This window comes from Rhopalosiphum maidis, chromosome 2 (assembly GCF_003676215.2).
Source record: "Rhopalosiphum maidis isolate BTI-1 chromosome 2, ASM367621v3, whole genome shotgun sequence".
Taxonomy (NCBI): domain Eukaryota; kingdom Metazoa; phylum Arthropoda; class Insecta; order Hemiptera; family Aphididae; genus Rhopalosiphum; species Rhopalosiphum maidis.
The window spans coordinates 33,509,453-33,524,528 of NC_040878.1; the positions used below are offsets into that span (position 1 = coordinate 33,509,453).

The window sequence follows — 15,076 nt, forward strand, 5'->3', positions numbered from 1 at the left end:
CGGGTTGTATTCAAAACACCACACAAAATTTGTTTAACTTTAAGAAAATATTTTATTAATTATTTTATTATAAGAATATTTTAACAACAGTATTATACGAATCGGTTACTTATTCACGACTAACTCTTGCTTATTCTACGTTCTTGTCTTGGCGACGCAGTCGCTTACAAAAAAAAATACACATATTGCTTACACTACTATATTATTGTATAATATGCTTACTAATCTAAAGTGTGTGCAAGGGTTCCTAACAACATCTCCGTTTAAATCACGTTTCCGGCTTTTTTAAAAAGTTTCTTTCATATCACTACCACATTGTTCACCAATAGAATTTAGTTTGGTACACAATTTTGTATTAGGTAATAATTTACGATCTTTTAAAAATTGTATACAAGTTTCGTCATTAAAAATAATTTTTCTCTATAATTCACCCAAAGTACTCATTTTATAAAACAATAAATTTATAATTAACAAAAAAACAAAAAACACACAATTACGATATTTGATTGTGGCGAGCAACGAACATATATTAAATTCTGAAGTACTAAATGTCCATTGTTAGAACTGTAGAATCCTACATCTATAAACCTATGTAATCGTCGATTCCGTCAATATAGACTAAGAACTACGCGGTAGATAACATAATTACTTGTAGATATCATACGACACCAAAAATTTGTTCGTAGATAGCATACGACACGTGTGCCCTTAACTTTTTAGACAGTGTTGGACTGGATAGAATACGATTGCATATAGATACTCTGCTTATTATCTATGCCTTTTTCAACCTTTTCCATAACTTGATTGCGTATGTTATTTTTATACGTTGTCCCGCTGGGAAATCACATACTCGTATAGACGAAACTGGAAACAATATCAAATGATTATCGTGAAATAATAAAGTTCATACTACTTTTAAAGTTTTAACCGCTGTCCGCAGTAGATTTATTAGTTGACCGACGACCGTTTAGTGTATATATTCAGTTAGATATATATTATATTCTCGAATACACGACTTCGAAAGCTCTTTGAACATCAGGTGAAGGTAATAGCGTAAATCTGAGATTAGGGAGTTTTTGCACAACGCCGGTAAAAAATAACGTATAGACCCGTTAACGTTTTTTACCAAAATATGTCTTTGCGCATGCTCTCCAAATAGCGGTACGATTATTTGAATATCGTAATCGGTTATTTTTTTTAATTTAACGTATACGTTATTTTAGTCGATTTTTCGAAATCGGTTATTAAACATTTAAGTTTGATAACAATTTTTAATCTCACGTTAAAATAAATCTTACCGGTGTAACGACTGCTGTATATCGGCATCGTACATTATTCCTTTAGTAGGGCACCCGCTGCCTAATATGCTGAGTGTGAGGAATTGCGAGCGCAGCTGACTACTGACCAAGGGTTTTAGGCACACGGTGGCCGTTTATATAATTATGACCTAGTCAGTGTTTGACGGGAGTGTGCGACACGGAGAAGACAAGAGTAACAACGACTCTGCGACGATCCGTACGGCCACCTCAACTATCCACACTCACGGCACGTCATCATCTACCCGGATCGGTAAACCATTTAACATAACACGTTTATGTATATATATATATATATGCCAGTATAATAACTATAATACTTTTACATAATAATTCTAATAATTCTACCATAATAATAATACACGTAATTTATACATTATACCTATGTGCTTTACTTCAATAAGGTAACCCTGATCTAAGTATTAATATTACATACCGAGGTCGAGTCCCCGAGACCTCGTTAATAAAAACAAAAAATAAACCTTCAAGGTCGAGAGACGCAGGCCCGGTGAAGAGGAGACGTTACACCGGTTATGCAAAAACTGAAGTTCCATCAATTAAGTTAAAAATAAAAATGTTTAGTTTAACCCAACATTACTTTTACCGTAATGTTTAACCGGCGTTATGCAAAAACTTCCTATTAATATCTGGTAGGTGGTTTTATCTTATCTACAGAACTTTCAAGTGTGGGTAAGAATCCCCCAGACTACCTATCTCCCTTTACTAAAAAGCTGACCTTATCATTACTATTTACCGTTTACTATTACAACTATTACCAGTATTACTTATTTAATATTTCTTTTCTTTCTAATTTCTATATTACAACATTTTCGTTAAAATAAATACCTACACAGGGGTGGGTTTTACACACTCACCGAGGGGAGGAGGCTAATTATTGAAGTTTGAGGATTTACGCAGATCGAGGCGGGCAGTTATATAATTTTACAGAGACCATGCCGTGTGTCAGAGCCATTCATAGCAGTCAACTAATAAATAACCATATTATTCTTCTATGACGATATTTTATAATAATTATTAATAAATCATAATGCTCGCCTTAGAAAAAAAGATAGCTTAGTCCCAAGGGGGAGGGGCTAATGCCCACATAGTCACCCCCTTAAACCCACCACTGTACCTACACAATATATATTACAATAATGACCTAAAAAAAAAGGTTCTATGTTGAAGACAATTTTACCTATATGTGAGATGTGACACGAAAAGTATTTGAAGAGTAGAGTGAGTCGTATTTAAAAGTATTATAATACTATTATGCTATTGCTTTTACCGTGAATGAATAAATTATCAATTTATTATGATCATTGATCATCATAACATTTTCTTCATTATTTGCCAGAATAGACAGAATAATATTTTGGTACTTTTATTATGTATATATTAACATTAAAGATAATATATAATCCAATACATTAATAGTATCACAGAATTTACATTGTTTCTGCCTCTTATTTAAACAAGCATCTATATCAACGTCAATATGTTTTTGAATAGAACTTAAGAAAATCTATACCTATTATATTATACTTTAACAGTAGAGAAGCCCAGAATGATCTATAAACTATATACGGGTTCAATTTAAATGTTACTCATTTGAGATAATGCGCTATAAGGAAATTACAACTTAGGATTAATTAAAAAAGTTAATTCACATTAACTTTTGGTTCAATGCATTCTATATCATAATTACAGCCTACAGATACAACTAAGACAAAAAAGATAAAATTCAAAGAAATTCGTAAAATATTTTTCTATTAAGGATAGAAACAACTGTACATAAATAAGGTGGATAAACCAACAGTGGAAGCTCATACCTAAGATATTAAAAAAAGTGCAGCACACGCACTGAGTATGTTTATAGCAGGAATATGTCAATCTTACAGCTTATATTGACCTAAAAAATATTTATGCCTAGTGAAATACTTCTTTGAGAATATCCCTATTTAGCTATAATAGTGTAATGTATTATAGTTTAAAAGCGATAGAATATTATATGCAATTTAAATAATCAAGAATATATTATATATTATCCTATTATTATTTAAAATTGCTTAATAGAATTATTACTCTGTTTGTTAATTTATTTTTAGGGCACTATTTTTACTATCATGAAACATTTTAAATTGTAAGTTAAAATAAAAATTACTGTTATTATGCTCTTTAAAGTTTAAATAATATATTTGTAAATAAGATACAAAATTAGGTACATAACTAGGGAATACATTTGTGGGGACCAATCAGAAACTTAAAGGGGCTTAGCCTCCAAAGCCCTCCTCTAGCTCCGCCTATGTTTAAAATCTAAAATAGAAAACGGTTAGCGAGAAAAGAACCCCCCCCCCACAAACACACCCAATAAAAATAAATAAATCGGTGTGTATATTTTTAAATTAATAAATTAACTAAAATTTAAGAAAATTAAATATTATCAAGGTATAACATAATAAAAATAAAAATTGATGATTTTAATATTGTTTCTTTTGGTCTGTGTGAGGCCATTTTAAAAATAGTGAGATTATTTATTAATTAGTAATTAGTAATAAACTAATAACTACTACCTAATACTTGTTTTATTGAGTGGTTTAAGAATAGAAATGTGGTGTTTTGATAAAATATTACTTTAATAAAATACAATATAGATATAATTAAATATATTTTTCTTGAGGTATATATATTAGTTAATTAATAATGGCATAAATGAAATAAAGATTTTTTGAAACAATATAACTTAAAAAATGGCACAGTTTAATATTGAGTTTTAAAAATAATAAGTATAAAATGTAAACAAAATTATAATAACATAAAAATATATCAATTATTTTTTTTTGGTGTAGCAACAATAACTGTTTTTACTTCAGTGTATGGTTGCAGACCATATTCAGCCATTTCTCTTCCATGGCCAGACATTTTGAAACCGCCAAATGGTGCTTGTACTCCAAATACATTGTAACAATTAACCCTGTTTGTATAAACCATTATAAATATTATATAAACATTTTTTTACATATTAAAGTAATTCTCATTACTTACCAAACAGTTCCAGCTCTAAAACTCTGGATAGCTTTATTTACTGTGTCTATGTTCTTTGAAAATACTGCTGCTGCTAAACCATAATCTGAATTATTGGATCGGCTGATTACTTCGTCAAAATCACTGAACTTTAATATTTGTTGTACAGGACCAAAAATCTAAATAATTAAATAATGTAGTTATTAAATAATAACATGTAAATACATAGATGTTTTTAATTTTAAAATGTACTTCTTCTTTAGCTATTTTCATATCATCCTTAACATCAGCAAATACAGTTGGTTGTATAAAATAGCCTTTGTCTCCAACTCGTGAGCCACCGGTGACAAGTGTAGCTCCTTGTTTTTTTCCACTATCTATCATGCTAAGAATTTTGTTTAATTGTTCTTCATCAACCTAATGACATTATAATAACTTGTACATAATATAATGTTTATATTTTACAATAAAATGAAATAAAACATTAAAATAAAATGTTACCTGTGGTCCTTGGTGTGTTTTAGGATCAAATTGATCTCCTACAATACGTTTTTCAGCTCGTTTTGCACTTTTTTCGACAAACTCATCATAAATTGAATCTTGAACAAATGTCCGAGAACCAGCACAACAGCATTGTCCCTAAATTATAAAGATTTGAGTTTGATAAATTACATTATGTTAAATAATTTTAAAACTAACCATATTGTAGAAAAGCCCAAAATGAGCACCTTCCACAGCTTGATTAATATCAGAATCACTGAAAACTACATTTGGAGATTTACCACCTAGTTCCAATGTTACTCTCTTAAGATTGCTTTTAGCAGCACCTTCAGCTATAATTTGACCAACCTAATTAAAACATATTATCAAAATACAGTACTTTTAAAATTTCAAAGTTATTAAATTACTTCAGTTGAACCAGTAAATGCAACTTTATCTACACCAAGGTGATCAACAATAGCTTTTCCAGCAGTTGGACCATAACCAGGGACAATATTAACAACTCCAGGAGGAAATCCTGCTTCCTTCACAAGACTAGCTACATATAAAGCAGTGAGAGGAGTTTGTTCAGCTGGCTTTAGAACAACAACATTTCCTGATAAAATAACCATTAAATAATATATTATTAAAATACATAACATAACTTTTTAGAAATTAAATAATTTACCCATGGCCAAAGCTGGTCCAATTTTCCAAGATAACATCAATAATGGGAAATTCCAAGGGATAATTTGACCACATACACCAACAGCTTCATGTCGTGTATAAGCAAAATAATTACCATCAATCGGGGTAACTTTACCATGATTTTTATCCGCCCAACCAGCATAGTAGCGTAATACACCAACAGTTCCAGGTACATCATCCGACAATGCAACACTATAAGGTTTACCATTGTCCAATGCTTCCAAAGTCTAACAATAAATACATTTATTCTACTTTAAGATCTCACATAATATATATTAATAAGGTTAAAAGAAGTTCTTACAGCTAAATAAACAGCATCTCGCTGAATTAAATCTGCCAATTTGTTGAGAAGCATACCACGCTTTGAAGCATCCATTGTGCGCCAAGGACTGTCCAACTTAAATGCTTCTTGTGCAGCAGCAACTGCATTGTTAATGTCCACCTATATAGGTTATTAAACAACTTTGTATAATATTATAAAAAATAACATAGTTAAAAATATGGAACATACAGCATCTCCTTCTTGAACTTGAGCAATTGGTTCACCAGTAGCTGGATTGAGTGTATCAAACGTCTTTCCAGATGAAGATTTCACAAATTCATTATTAATAAATAACTAAAAGAAAAACCACCAATTAAATCAATAATCATAAAATTATGAGTGTATTTAAAGGTACTAAGATAAGAGCATAATGTTTTGTTATAGCCTAGCATACAAGAATATTAAATTAAGCTGACTTAATCCATAAATCAATATTATGTGATGAAATACTCATTATGATATATCATACAAGCTAATTCAATAACATTTTTTATATCTAAAAACATTAATTAAATATTACAGATTACTAATTTATGTACAGCTTTATTTATAAGAATAATTATATACATTACATTTAAAACACTAATCATTAAATTAGCTATTAAATAATTTAATAGCTAATATTTTATTCTTGATTATAAATCAAAATCTTATAATAATAATACCTATTAAAAATAACAGAGTAAAACAAATTCTTCTGAGTATTAAATTGTCATTATTATATGTTAATAAGACTGAGACAACACACGTTATATTTTCTTAAACAATATAAATAATAATACAGACAATTTCATGCTGATACTATTCATAATGTACAGTGCCGTAGCCTGGGGGGGCTTCCGGGCTCAATCCCCCCCCCCACACACAAAATGTCAAACGACAATAGTTTTATTAATTAACTGTTTGTGAAGATAAAACAACAATGCTCTTATCACACTCAATTGATCTTGATTTGATAATATGAATTATATTGTCAGAAATATAGACCAAACTTAATTTGTTGTCATAATTGGCCATAAAAAATTAAACCCTTCCCCTTCCCCAGAAAAAAATTCTTGCTAAGGCACTGATAATGTATCAAATAATTCTAAAACATTTGGTTTTCTTCAATAAATAATGAACTACAGATAACCTTTAGTAATTTAAAAAAAAAATTAACCTATATATTATATTTAAACCTTTTGGGAAAAAAACATTCTTTAAATCATATTATTTATAATAGATACAGAGAGTTTCAAAACTACATAAACATATAGATTATTAGATAAAATAAATTAAAATAATTATTTAATTAAATTAAATAAAAATCATTACAGCGTCTAATAGGATAGATAGATACACACTACACAGTATAAATTTATAGTTAAAAAAAAATATAATATGGATAATGTTTATAAATATAACTGTAAGGTCAGTATTAAAGGCAATTACATTACTTTACATTATAACTTATAAGTATAGCTAGTATAAGTACTTTAATGATTCTATAATTTTTTTGTGATTAAAAATTAAAAATAGAAATATAAACCTTCATTTTAAAATATTAATATTAATGAAACAACATTAAACCTATTATAAATAATACATTTATTTATTTATTTTGTGGTAATAACTATTAGTCCTTGAATTTTGTTTTAATTGTTGATTACCATAAAATAAGATCATCACAAAATCACTAATTGTTGTCTTTATAATATATATACACACAAGTTCTGAATCTATTATTATAATTAATAGATCAGAATTCAAAATAATAAATTTAGGTACCAAACTATCAATTCAACAATGGCTCGGGAATACACTAATTTTATCGTGCTATATGGATATTTTTATTTATGAATACATTTATACACATGTGACTAGTTAGTAGTTTATTGTTGCAGCTTACAGAAAAACCATTACTCAATAGTCAATACTCGAGCAAACAAACGTGGCAACAGGTAGATATAATAATTATTATTAGTAACTAGTGATTACCTCGGTATACTTGATCGGCGGGTTGACTATCGGTTTAGGGGCGCTGCTAGCGAAACACTTTTGCACCACTGGTAGTGTGGAACCAGAAATCTTATTCATCAACCGAAACATTTTACCGACTGCGGATGCAACGAAAATCAAACGAAAGAAAACTTAAAATGTTTTATAAGGGCCGCAAACCAGTTTGTTCGTATCGAGAGCACTAGCGACTGATTCCCAGGCTCTATAACTGACAGACTGTAAAGTGTAACCGTAAAATTGTAAAACAAAAAAATAACAACAGCCAACCGGTAATTAATGGACGGGCGGTGAAGATGCAGCACGTATTATATTAATACATGTTTAGCGAGTCGTGTTCAAGGCCGAACAACCGGGACTCACAGTTCACATGATACTGACCATGGTCGAGAAACGCAGTATGCATTACTAAAAACATATGATTGGGCGGACCATTAACACGTTTATCACCCTTTAACCATGATAAGCGATGTTTACAATGAGCGTATATATTGATAATGAAACTATGTAAATTTTTCGCATTATTGTGATAAATGATGAGAAGTTTCACTAAACAATAAACGCCAAAGCTTTAAGCTCACGTCTACTGCATCCACTTCGGAAACTGATCAGACTAATTTTTAAATTTTAAATGAACTGTGGTGCCGTCAGTAGCACGTAATTAATAGGCATCGCGTACGTTACAAATAGACAGCCATCAATATGGGTATATTTGGTAAATCGGCCACCGTCGATCCAAAGGATCAAGTGAGTAATCAGTAGTCATCCGGTAGTGTAAATTTGTCGCACCAATTCATTAATTTGTTTTGTTACACTACTGTTATGTAGGTTAAACAGTGGACATCAACCATACGCAAAGAGACATATAAGCTAGACCGACAGATAAGAGGTAAGTGTAATAGTGTTTTGTTGTTTGTATTAAATAGAAGTGCATTTTTTTTAATGCATATACAACTAAAATAATGTTTAATAAATTACAATATTGGTTGGGGGTTTGGTACGCTTTTTGTGAAACAGGCATACAACGAGAAGAAGAAAAAGTTAAACGTTCAATGAAGGAAGCAGCCAAAAAAGGAAACAAAGATGTGTGCATCATTCTAGCCAAAGAAATACTAAGGGCACGCAAAACCATCAATAAACTGATTACGTCAAAAACACATATGAATTCTATACAAATGCAAATGAAAAACCAGCTGTGTAAGTTTTTAATATAAAATAATAGATTTACAGTTGTATACTGTAATTTAAATTTAATTGTGTATTCCAGCTGTGTTAAGAATGGCAGGTTCATTGCAAAAGTCTACAGAAGTAATGCAAACAATGCACAATTTGATCAAAGTACCAGAAGTTGCAGCTACTATGAGAGATTTGTCCAAGGAAATGATGAAGGTTTGTATAATATTAAATTAAGGTTGACCCATATGAATGAATTTGATTTTAGGCTGGAATCATTGAAGAAATGTTAGATGATACAATGGAAAATGTAATGGATGATCCCGAAGATATGGAAGAAGAAGCGCAGTCTGAAATTGATAAAGTACATTTAAAAATAATTAAATTAAAACAATACAATTTGAATAAATAAATGTGATAATATTTTCAGGTATTATGGGAAATCACAGCTGGAGCATTAGGTCAAGCACCTATGGCAGTTACTGAAACACCAGGTGGTTCAGTACTACAAGAAACTGAAACAGTTGAAGAGGATGATGACCTAGAAGAAATGAAAAATCGCTTACAAGCGTTAAAAAGCTAAGTAAAGGCGTAACAAAGATGCTAAATTTATACAATATATTATGTACTTTAACATAATTTTAATATAAATTAAGAACCAACTATTAATTTTTTAGGAAAATTGGAGCACTAATGTTTTTTTTATATTTAATCAATTACAAATTTGATAAGGTTCAATATATTTTTTATCAAATAATATATTAAAGTTTTTGACTTAACTAACTTAGTAAAACTAATATATAGACATTAGTGTTTTGCACCAAATATATTTTATTTTGTCAATCTATAATTGAAGTATTAATAAGATTTATATTCATGTATATGCTCTTGAAGTCTGGCGTGATGTTTTTCTTTATTTTTGTTGAGTTCTCAAAATTAATTGGAAATATTTAATTGGATAAACATTCATGTGAAATTGTAGAAAAAAACTATATTTGAACGTTTGATCTCTTGTTTTACACCAGAAATAAGTATATGTATATATAATAGATCTATACCTAAACATTTTAATTTTATATGTATTATCATTTAAACTTAAATCTTTTAAGAAAATAATAGAATATTATATTATTTATTTTTATTGTTAATTATTTTTGTGGTCTATATTTGTTTTTACTTCATGCTTCTGTCTTAAAATTAATTTTAACTTCAAACTTTAAAATAAATTTTTATATTATTTTCAAAACTATTGAAACCACTTAAATGTAATTAACGTTGTTAATATTATTGCATTTAAAACAGCTTTTTTCTGTTGAATGCACTTATGAGCAAGACACAATGGGTTATTAACATACATATTATACCAATATATTTTTATTTTTTATTATTATTTTGTTTGTAAGCTTAAACTACATATAAAAAAAAACTGTACACAATAAAATTTTTATAATAACAATATAGTATATATATATATAAATATAAACTAAAAAATAGTTCTATTGATTATGATTGATCCTTTTCTGTAGAATATCTATCTTTTAATGTTCTGTATTTTTTAAGCATGTAGAGAGCTTCAATCTCTTTGACAACAAACTCGCCACGTTTGACTAGCATTTTTATTTGTTCGGGATCACTGACGTCACTGTTACGTTGGAAAGCTTTTTTCAACCGCAAACGGAAAAAGTCATAGCCCTGAGGATAGTCTCGTCCCATATAAAGGAGCTGCAATAAAAATAATTTATTTATATTATACTATTTTATACCAACAGTGTGATGTTTATGCTACAATAGGTTGAGTACTAAGTAACAATATTTTTTTAACCTTATGTGATTTTTATTTTTAATACGGTTTAAAAGTCAAAGTCGAACCACGGAGATATTTCTTAATTTAGATTAATTTAGTGCCTACTAACTTATGTCCTATGACCTGATATTCTTGGGATAAAAAATCCATAAATGTGCATAAAAATTGTTTAATGCCATTGTAAAATAAGAACATATCATTATTTCTGTTACCTACGTGCCAACGAAAATCAATCTACTATCTACTTATGTGAACGTTTAATGTCGAAACTGGACAAAAATACTCGCCATTTTTAATTTGCATCAAGAATAATTCTTATTTCATAATATTAACTGCAGAAAATAATAACTTTTGATTAATATTATAAAATTATATTTTCTTTAACTCATAGAGTTGCTCTGCAATCTGCTAGGTATAATAGTACGTATATTTCAACTTTCGAGTCCTCGTCATGACGTCATCTACTAACTCGCAATTGAGTATACAGCTCAGTGTAAAATATAAATTATCATAAATGTATTAAATTTTGAATATATTACATATTTATATTATTATTTTATTATTTATTTTTAACATATATTCGTTTATAGAATATTGGTAATTAATTTTTCTACTAGCAATAAGATAAGTATAATAGGTTGAACCAATTTTTTTCAAAAATAAATAAATATTTTTGATTTGTTATTATGTTGGTTATAATAAAATGTTTGTGTTATTATATATTATTATTGACTATTATTTTTATTAATTTACACGTAATGCAAAATAGTAAATACTATGAATGGATTTGGTATATATTCAATATTTTGAAAATTGTAACGTGTACAGAAAATCATAACATACCTACGAAGTACCTAATTTCGAAAAATATCAAGTCTTCATAATTTATAAAAAAAAAAATGTTATTGTGTATTTTTGATATTTCATTAAAAGTAGGTATAAGTTGGTCGTAACTTATAACTTTATAAGTAAGGAATGGATTTTATCGGAATGAAATATTTTTAATTTGATAAACATATTGTTCAAAATTTAGATAATTTTTTAAAATAAGACCAATTTTATATTACATATTTTGAAATTATATTTTAATAATTATTATTACTTAATAGTTAATACGATATAATATATATATTATATTATTAATATTATATTCTTATATTTTTTTGCAACGTGCAATGTGTAAAGTTTTAATAAACAGTAACTACTCATTCGTAATTCAAAATTGTTTGTATCCAAATAATCAGTAAAATATTCTGCTTTAGAATACGAAGTTCAAAACATATACATTTAATAATTTAATATGTTTTATTTTAAAATCTTATATAATTCTATGCTATATGGCATATGCTTATGTCTCCTCTAAGATATTATTATGCTGGATAGATATTAATTGAAATGTATTCTTTCCATAATAAAATTAAAATATTACAAATTTCAATAAAACATTTGTAAATAAACAATTATAGCTAACATTATTATTAATTCCATACAAATAATTTCTGATTTTGAAGACATTTTATTAATCAGAATGGTGTGGTAAAAGACATCATAAATAGATATAACATAATAATAATTGCATGTATTTTTTAAAATTTCTAATAATAGGTCTTTGATAATTAATATGATAATTTAATATTCATAGTAGACTTACAATGTAACTAAGGCCACCATCCAAATTAAATTAGTAGTTATAAAAATAGCATTTAACGTTATATTATTTTTGATAACACCTGGTAGTACAGGTAGCATGACTCAAAGCCATTGGTACCACGCAATTTATGTACGAATAAATCTAGGAATAGGCAAAATCTACAGGGCAACAGTGGGGGAGAAAGAATTACCCACCTTCCCTCACGATACTTAACAATGGTAGCAAAGATACTGTTTTGTTTATATAGGTATAATACAATATATTTTATTTTATTTTTCAAACATGATTAAGTTCTCTGTGTTTATTTCATATAATTAAACTAATTAGTAATTAGTATAATTATATACAATCTCGGAAATTGTAGGAGTTGCATACTGTGCTATATGCTCACAATTTATATAGGACCGAGTTATAAATCCGTAATATACGATGCCAAGTTTAAACATTGAAAATTGAAAATTACATATTTTGTCAATGTTAAGTAAAAGTGCATATTTCATTGATTTCAAATTTATTTATTTTTTCTTAACATATGTATTTAAACTTTAAAGTAAGTAATATTGAATACAAAACTCAATATTATTTTATTAATATTAATTATTATCATCGATGTCAAATATTATTTTACAACATTGGTGAAATGTGCAGCAATCTATATCGCGTTAAAATGTAGCAATATTATCTTATTTTTGATGAATTATTGGTTTAACTTATCATAAATGTATTTATTGACTTATTAATTATTCGTTATATTTTTTAATATAAAAAGATCTTTTTTTTCTGAATTTTAAATAACATTTTGAATATTAAATTTTTTTTCCTGTATATTTTACAATTTTTTTGTGCATATTTTGTCTATTTTAGCTCCTATAACTTCCGAGCACTAGTCATTAACATAAAATTATCATATTGTGCTCATTATAAATATGATTAATTAATAATTATAGTATTAACTTAATATATTTTCACTACTTTAATAATTCTATAAGCTTCTGTTTACTATATGACTATATTATATAAAAAGGGTCACCAAATGGCGGTCTGCAGGCCACATACAGCACGAGATCAAGTTTTATCCGGCCCGCAGACAAAGAATAAATAACATATACTATACAACATTATATGTGTTATTATATGTACTTAGAATTTTGACGGCCTGAGAAAAATTTTCAGATTCCTAATGTGCTCCTTAATAAATATTAATTGGTGACCCCTGTTCTATAGTAGCAGTAGGTATGTATAGATATTAATGTTTACAAGTAAGTATAGATTTATAATTGATAAATTATTTAAGGGGTAGAAAACCAGAAAGGTGTTGCCTCCTCTATAATTATATTTTTTGACACAATGTTAAAAAGATATATTTTATACTATAAAATAAAAAAAAAATTAACTCCAAGTTACGCTACTGAATACGGAGATAAAATATCATTTACCAACAACTCATTTAAACGGATCTTGTTGAGGTGGAACAAAGATAATTTTTCATGAACAATAAGTGTATAATATTTTAGTATTAAAATAGTTATACTATTAATAAATAATAATAATGGGTCGTCCTACGCGAAAATACCGCGGAAAATACTATAACAAAGATGTATTACAATTTCGTACTCTGAAGGTCGAGTCTGTAATATTTTCCCAGCCCAATATACGAATGAACTGCAATACATATTTACTAAATATTGGCTTGAAGCTAGATTGTCGGGCTAAAAATAGACTGAAGGAAAATTGAAATTCATTATTTCATTGAAATCTTCGATAAAAAAATTTGCGTTGTACAGTACGCACGATTTAATAAATTATATCATGCTTATTTTCTATTATGACAATGTGATATGGGCTATTTTCTCGCATATTGAAAAAAAATATTTCATAGTACCTATTTGGTAAAATACATCATATTCACTATTCAAGTTCCGTATGAGATGTAATATAATATGACGTGTAATAAATTATGATAATATGATTAAATCCAACAAGTACCCCGCTCCCCTAACACCACCAAACAACCCAAACACAAATAGTCAACCCTGCCAAATCGATTGCGATCGGATTTCAACAACCCTACCGAAAATCCACGGTCTTATGGTAAATGGGTATTTATAGGTAGGTACGAGTTGTTCTATGGTACGAGGTACCCCCACTTGGCAGTTTGGCACTAGTAAAATAAACACATAAACACATATTATACTTACAGTCTTGTACAAGTTAATCACTTCTTGGCGTCCTGTGACCATTGCTTGTCGGGTAAGCTGTAAATTGAAAGTCGTACTGTGCAGGCGACCAAGTCGTCTTTGCGACAATACACAGTCACTGTTGATATTATTGTTATTATTGTTATTTTTACTGTTATTGTTCTGATATGGTATGTAGTCGTCGCTGATACTGGCCACGCACTGATAGTATTAGTTGATATAGTGATACGTTATAATCGTATTATATTTAGCACAGAACAATAATAATTCGATTGTTAACAGTTGTTATTACAACGTCGTGTTTACGACGTTATAAAAACAATCGAATTGTTCGATAATCGATATTTTATTATATTTTAACGAATTGTCATCGATGCCAAATCAGGTAAGCGTAAAATTATATTT

The 15,076-nt window shown here is 28.3% G+C and overlaps 3 protein-coding genes across 3 annotated transcripts; 1 reads left to right on the plus strand and 2 right to left on the minus strand.

Moving 5' to 3' along the window:
• Positions 1 to 4,055: 4,055 nt before the first annotated feature.
• LOC113555019 (aldehyde dehydrogenase, mitochondrial) lies at positions 4,056 to 8,198 on the minus strand. The gene is made up of 10 exons (XM_026959293.1): positions 7,828 to 8,198; positions 6,040 to 6,144; positions 5,830 to 5,970; positions 5,509 to 5,755; positions 5,249 to 5,436; positions 5,040 to 5,189; positions 4,842 to 4,979; positions 4,593 to 4,757; positions 4,362 to 4,519; positions 4,056 to 4,290 (listed from the first exon to the last, which is right to left on the minus strand). Exons 1-10 carry the CDS (start codon positions 7,936 to 7,938, stop codon positions 4,143 to 4,145), a joined length of 1,551 nt encoding a protein of 516 aa, XP_026815094.1. The 5' UTR covers positions 7,939 to 8,198; the 3' UTR covers positions 4,056 to 4,142.
• Positions 8,199 to 8,360: 162 nt separating this feature from the next.
• Positions 8,361 to 9,746, plus strand: LOC113553657 (charged multivesicular body protein 3). Its single transcript, XM_026957106.1, has 6 exons — positions 8,361 to 8,592; positions 8,674 to 8,734; positions 8,863 to 9,042; positions 9,113 to 9,234; positions 9,287 to 9,382; positions 9,449 to 9,746. The coding sequence occupies exons 1-6, from the start codon at positions 8,548 to 8,550 to the stop codon at positions 9,599 to 9,601; spliced, it is 657 nt and encodes a 218-aa protein (XP_026812907.1). The 5' UTR covers positions 8,361 to 8,547; the 3' UTR covers positions 9,602 to 9,746.
• Positions 9,747 to 10,410: 664 nt separating this feature from the next.
• Positions 10,411 to 14,875, minus strand: LOC113553505 (electron transfer flavoprotein regulatory factor 1). The gene is made up of 2 exons (XM_026956869.1): positions 14,672 to 14,875; positions 10,411 to 10,740 (listed from the first exon to the last, which is right to left on the minus strand). The coding sequence occupies exons 1-2, from the start codon at positions 14,711 to 14,713 to the stop codon at positions 10,522 to 10,524; spliced, it is 261 nt and encodes an 86-aa protein (XP_026812670.1). The 5' UTR covers positions 14,714 to 14,875; the 3' UTR covers positions 10,411 to 10,521.
• Positions 14,876 to 15,076: the final 201 nt, after the last annotated feature.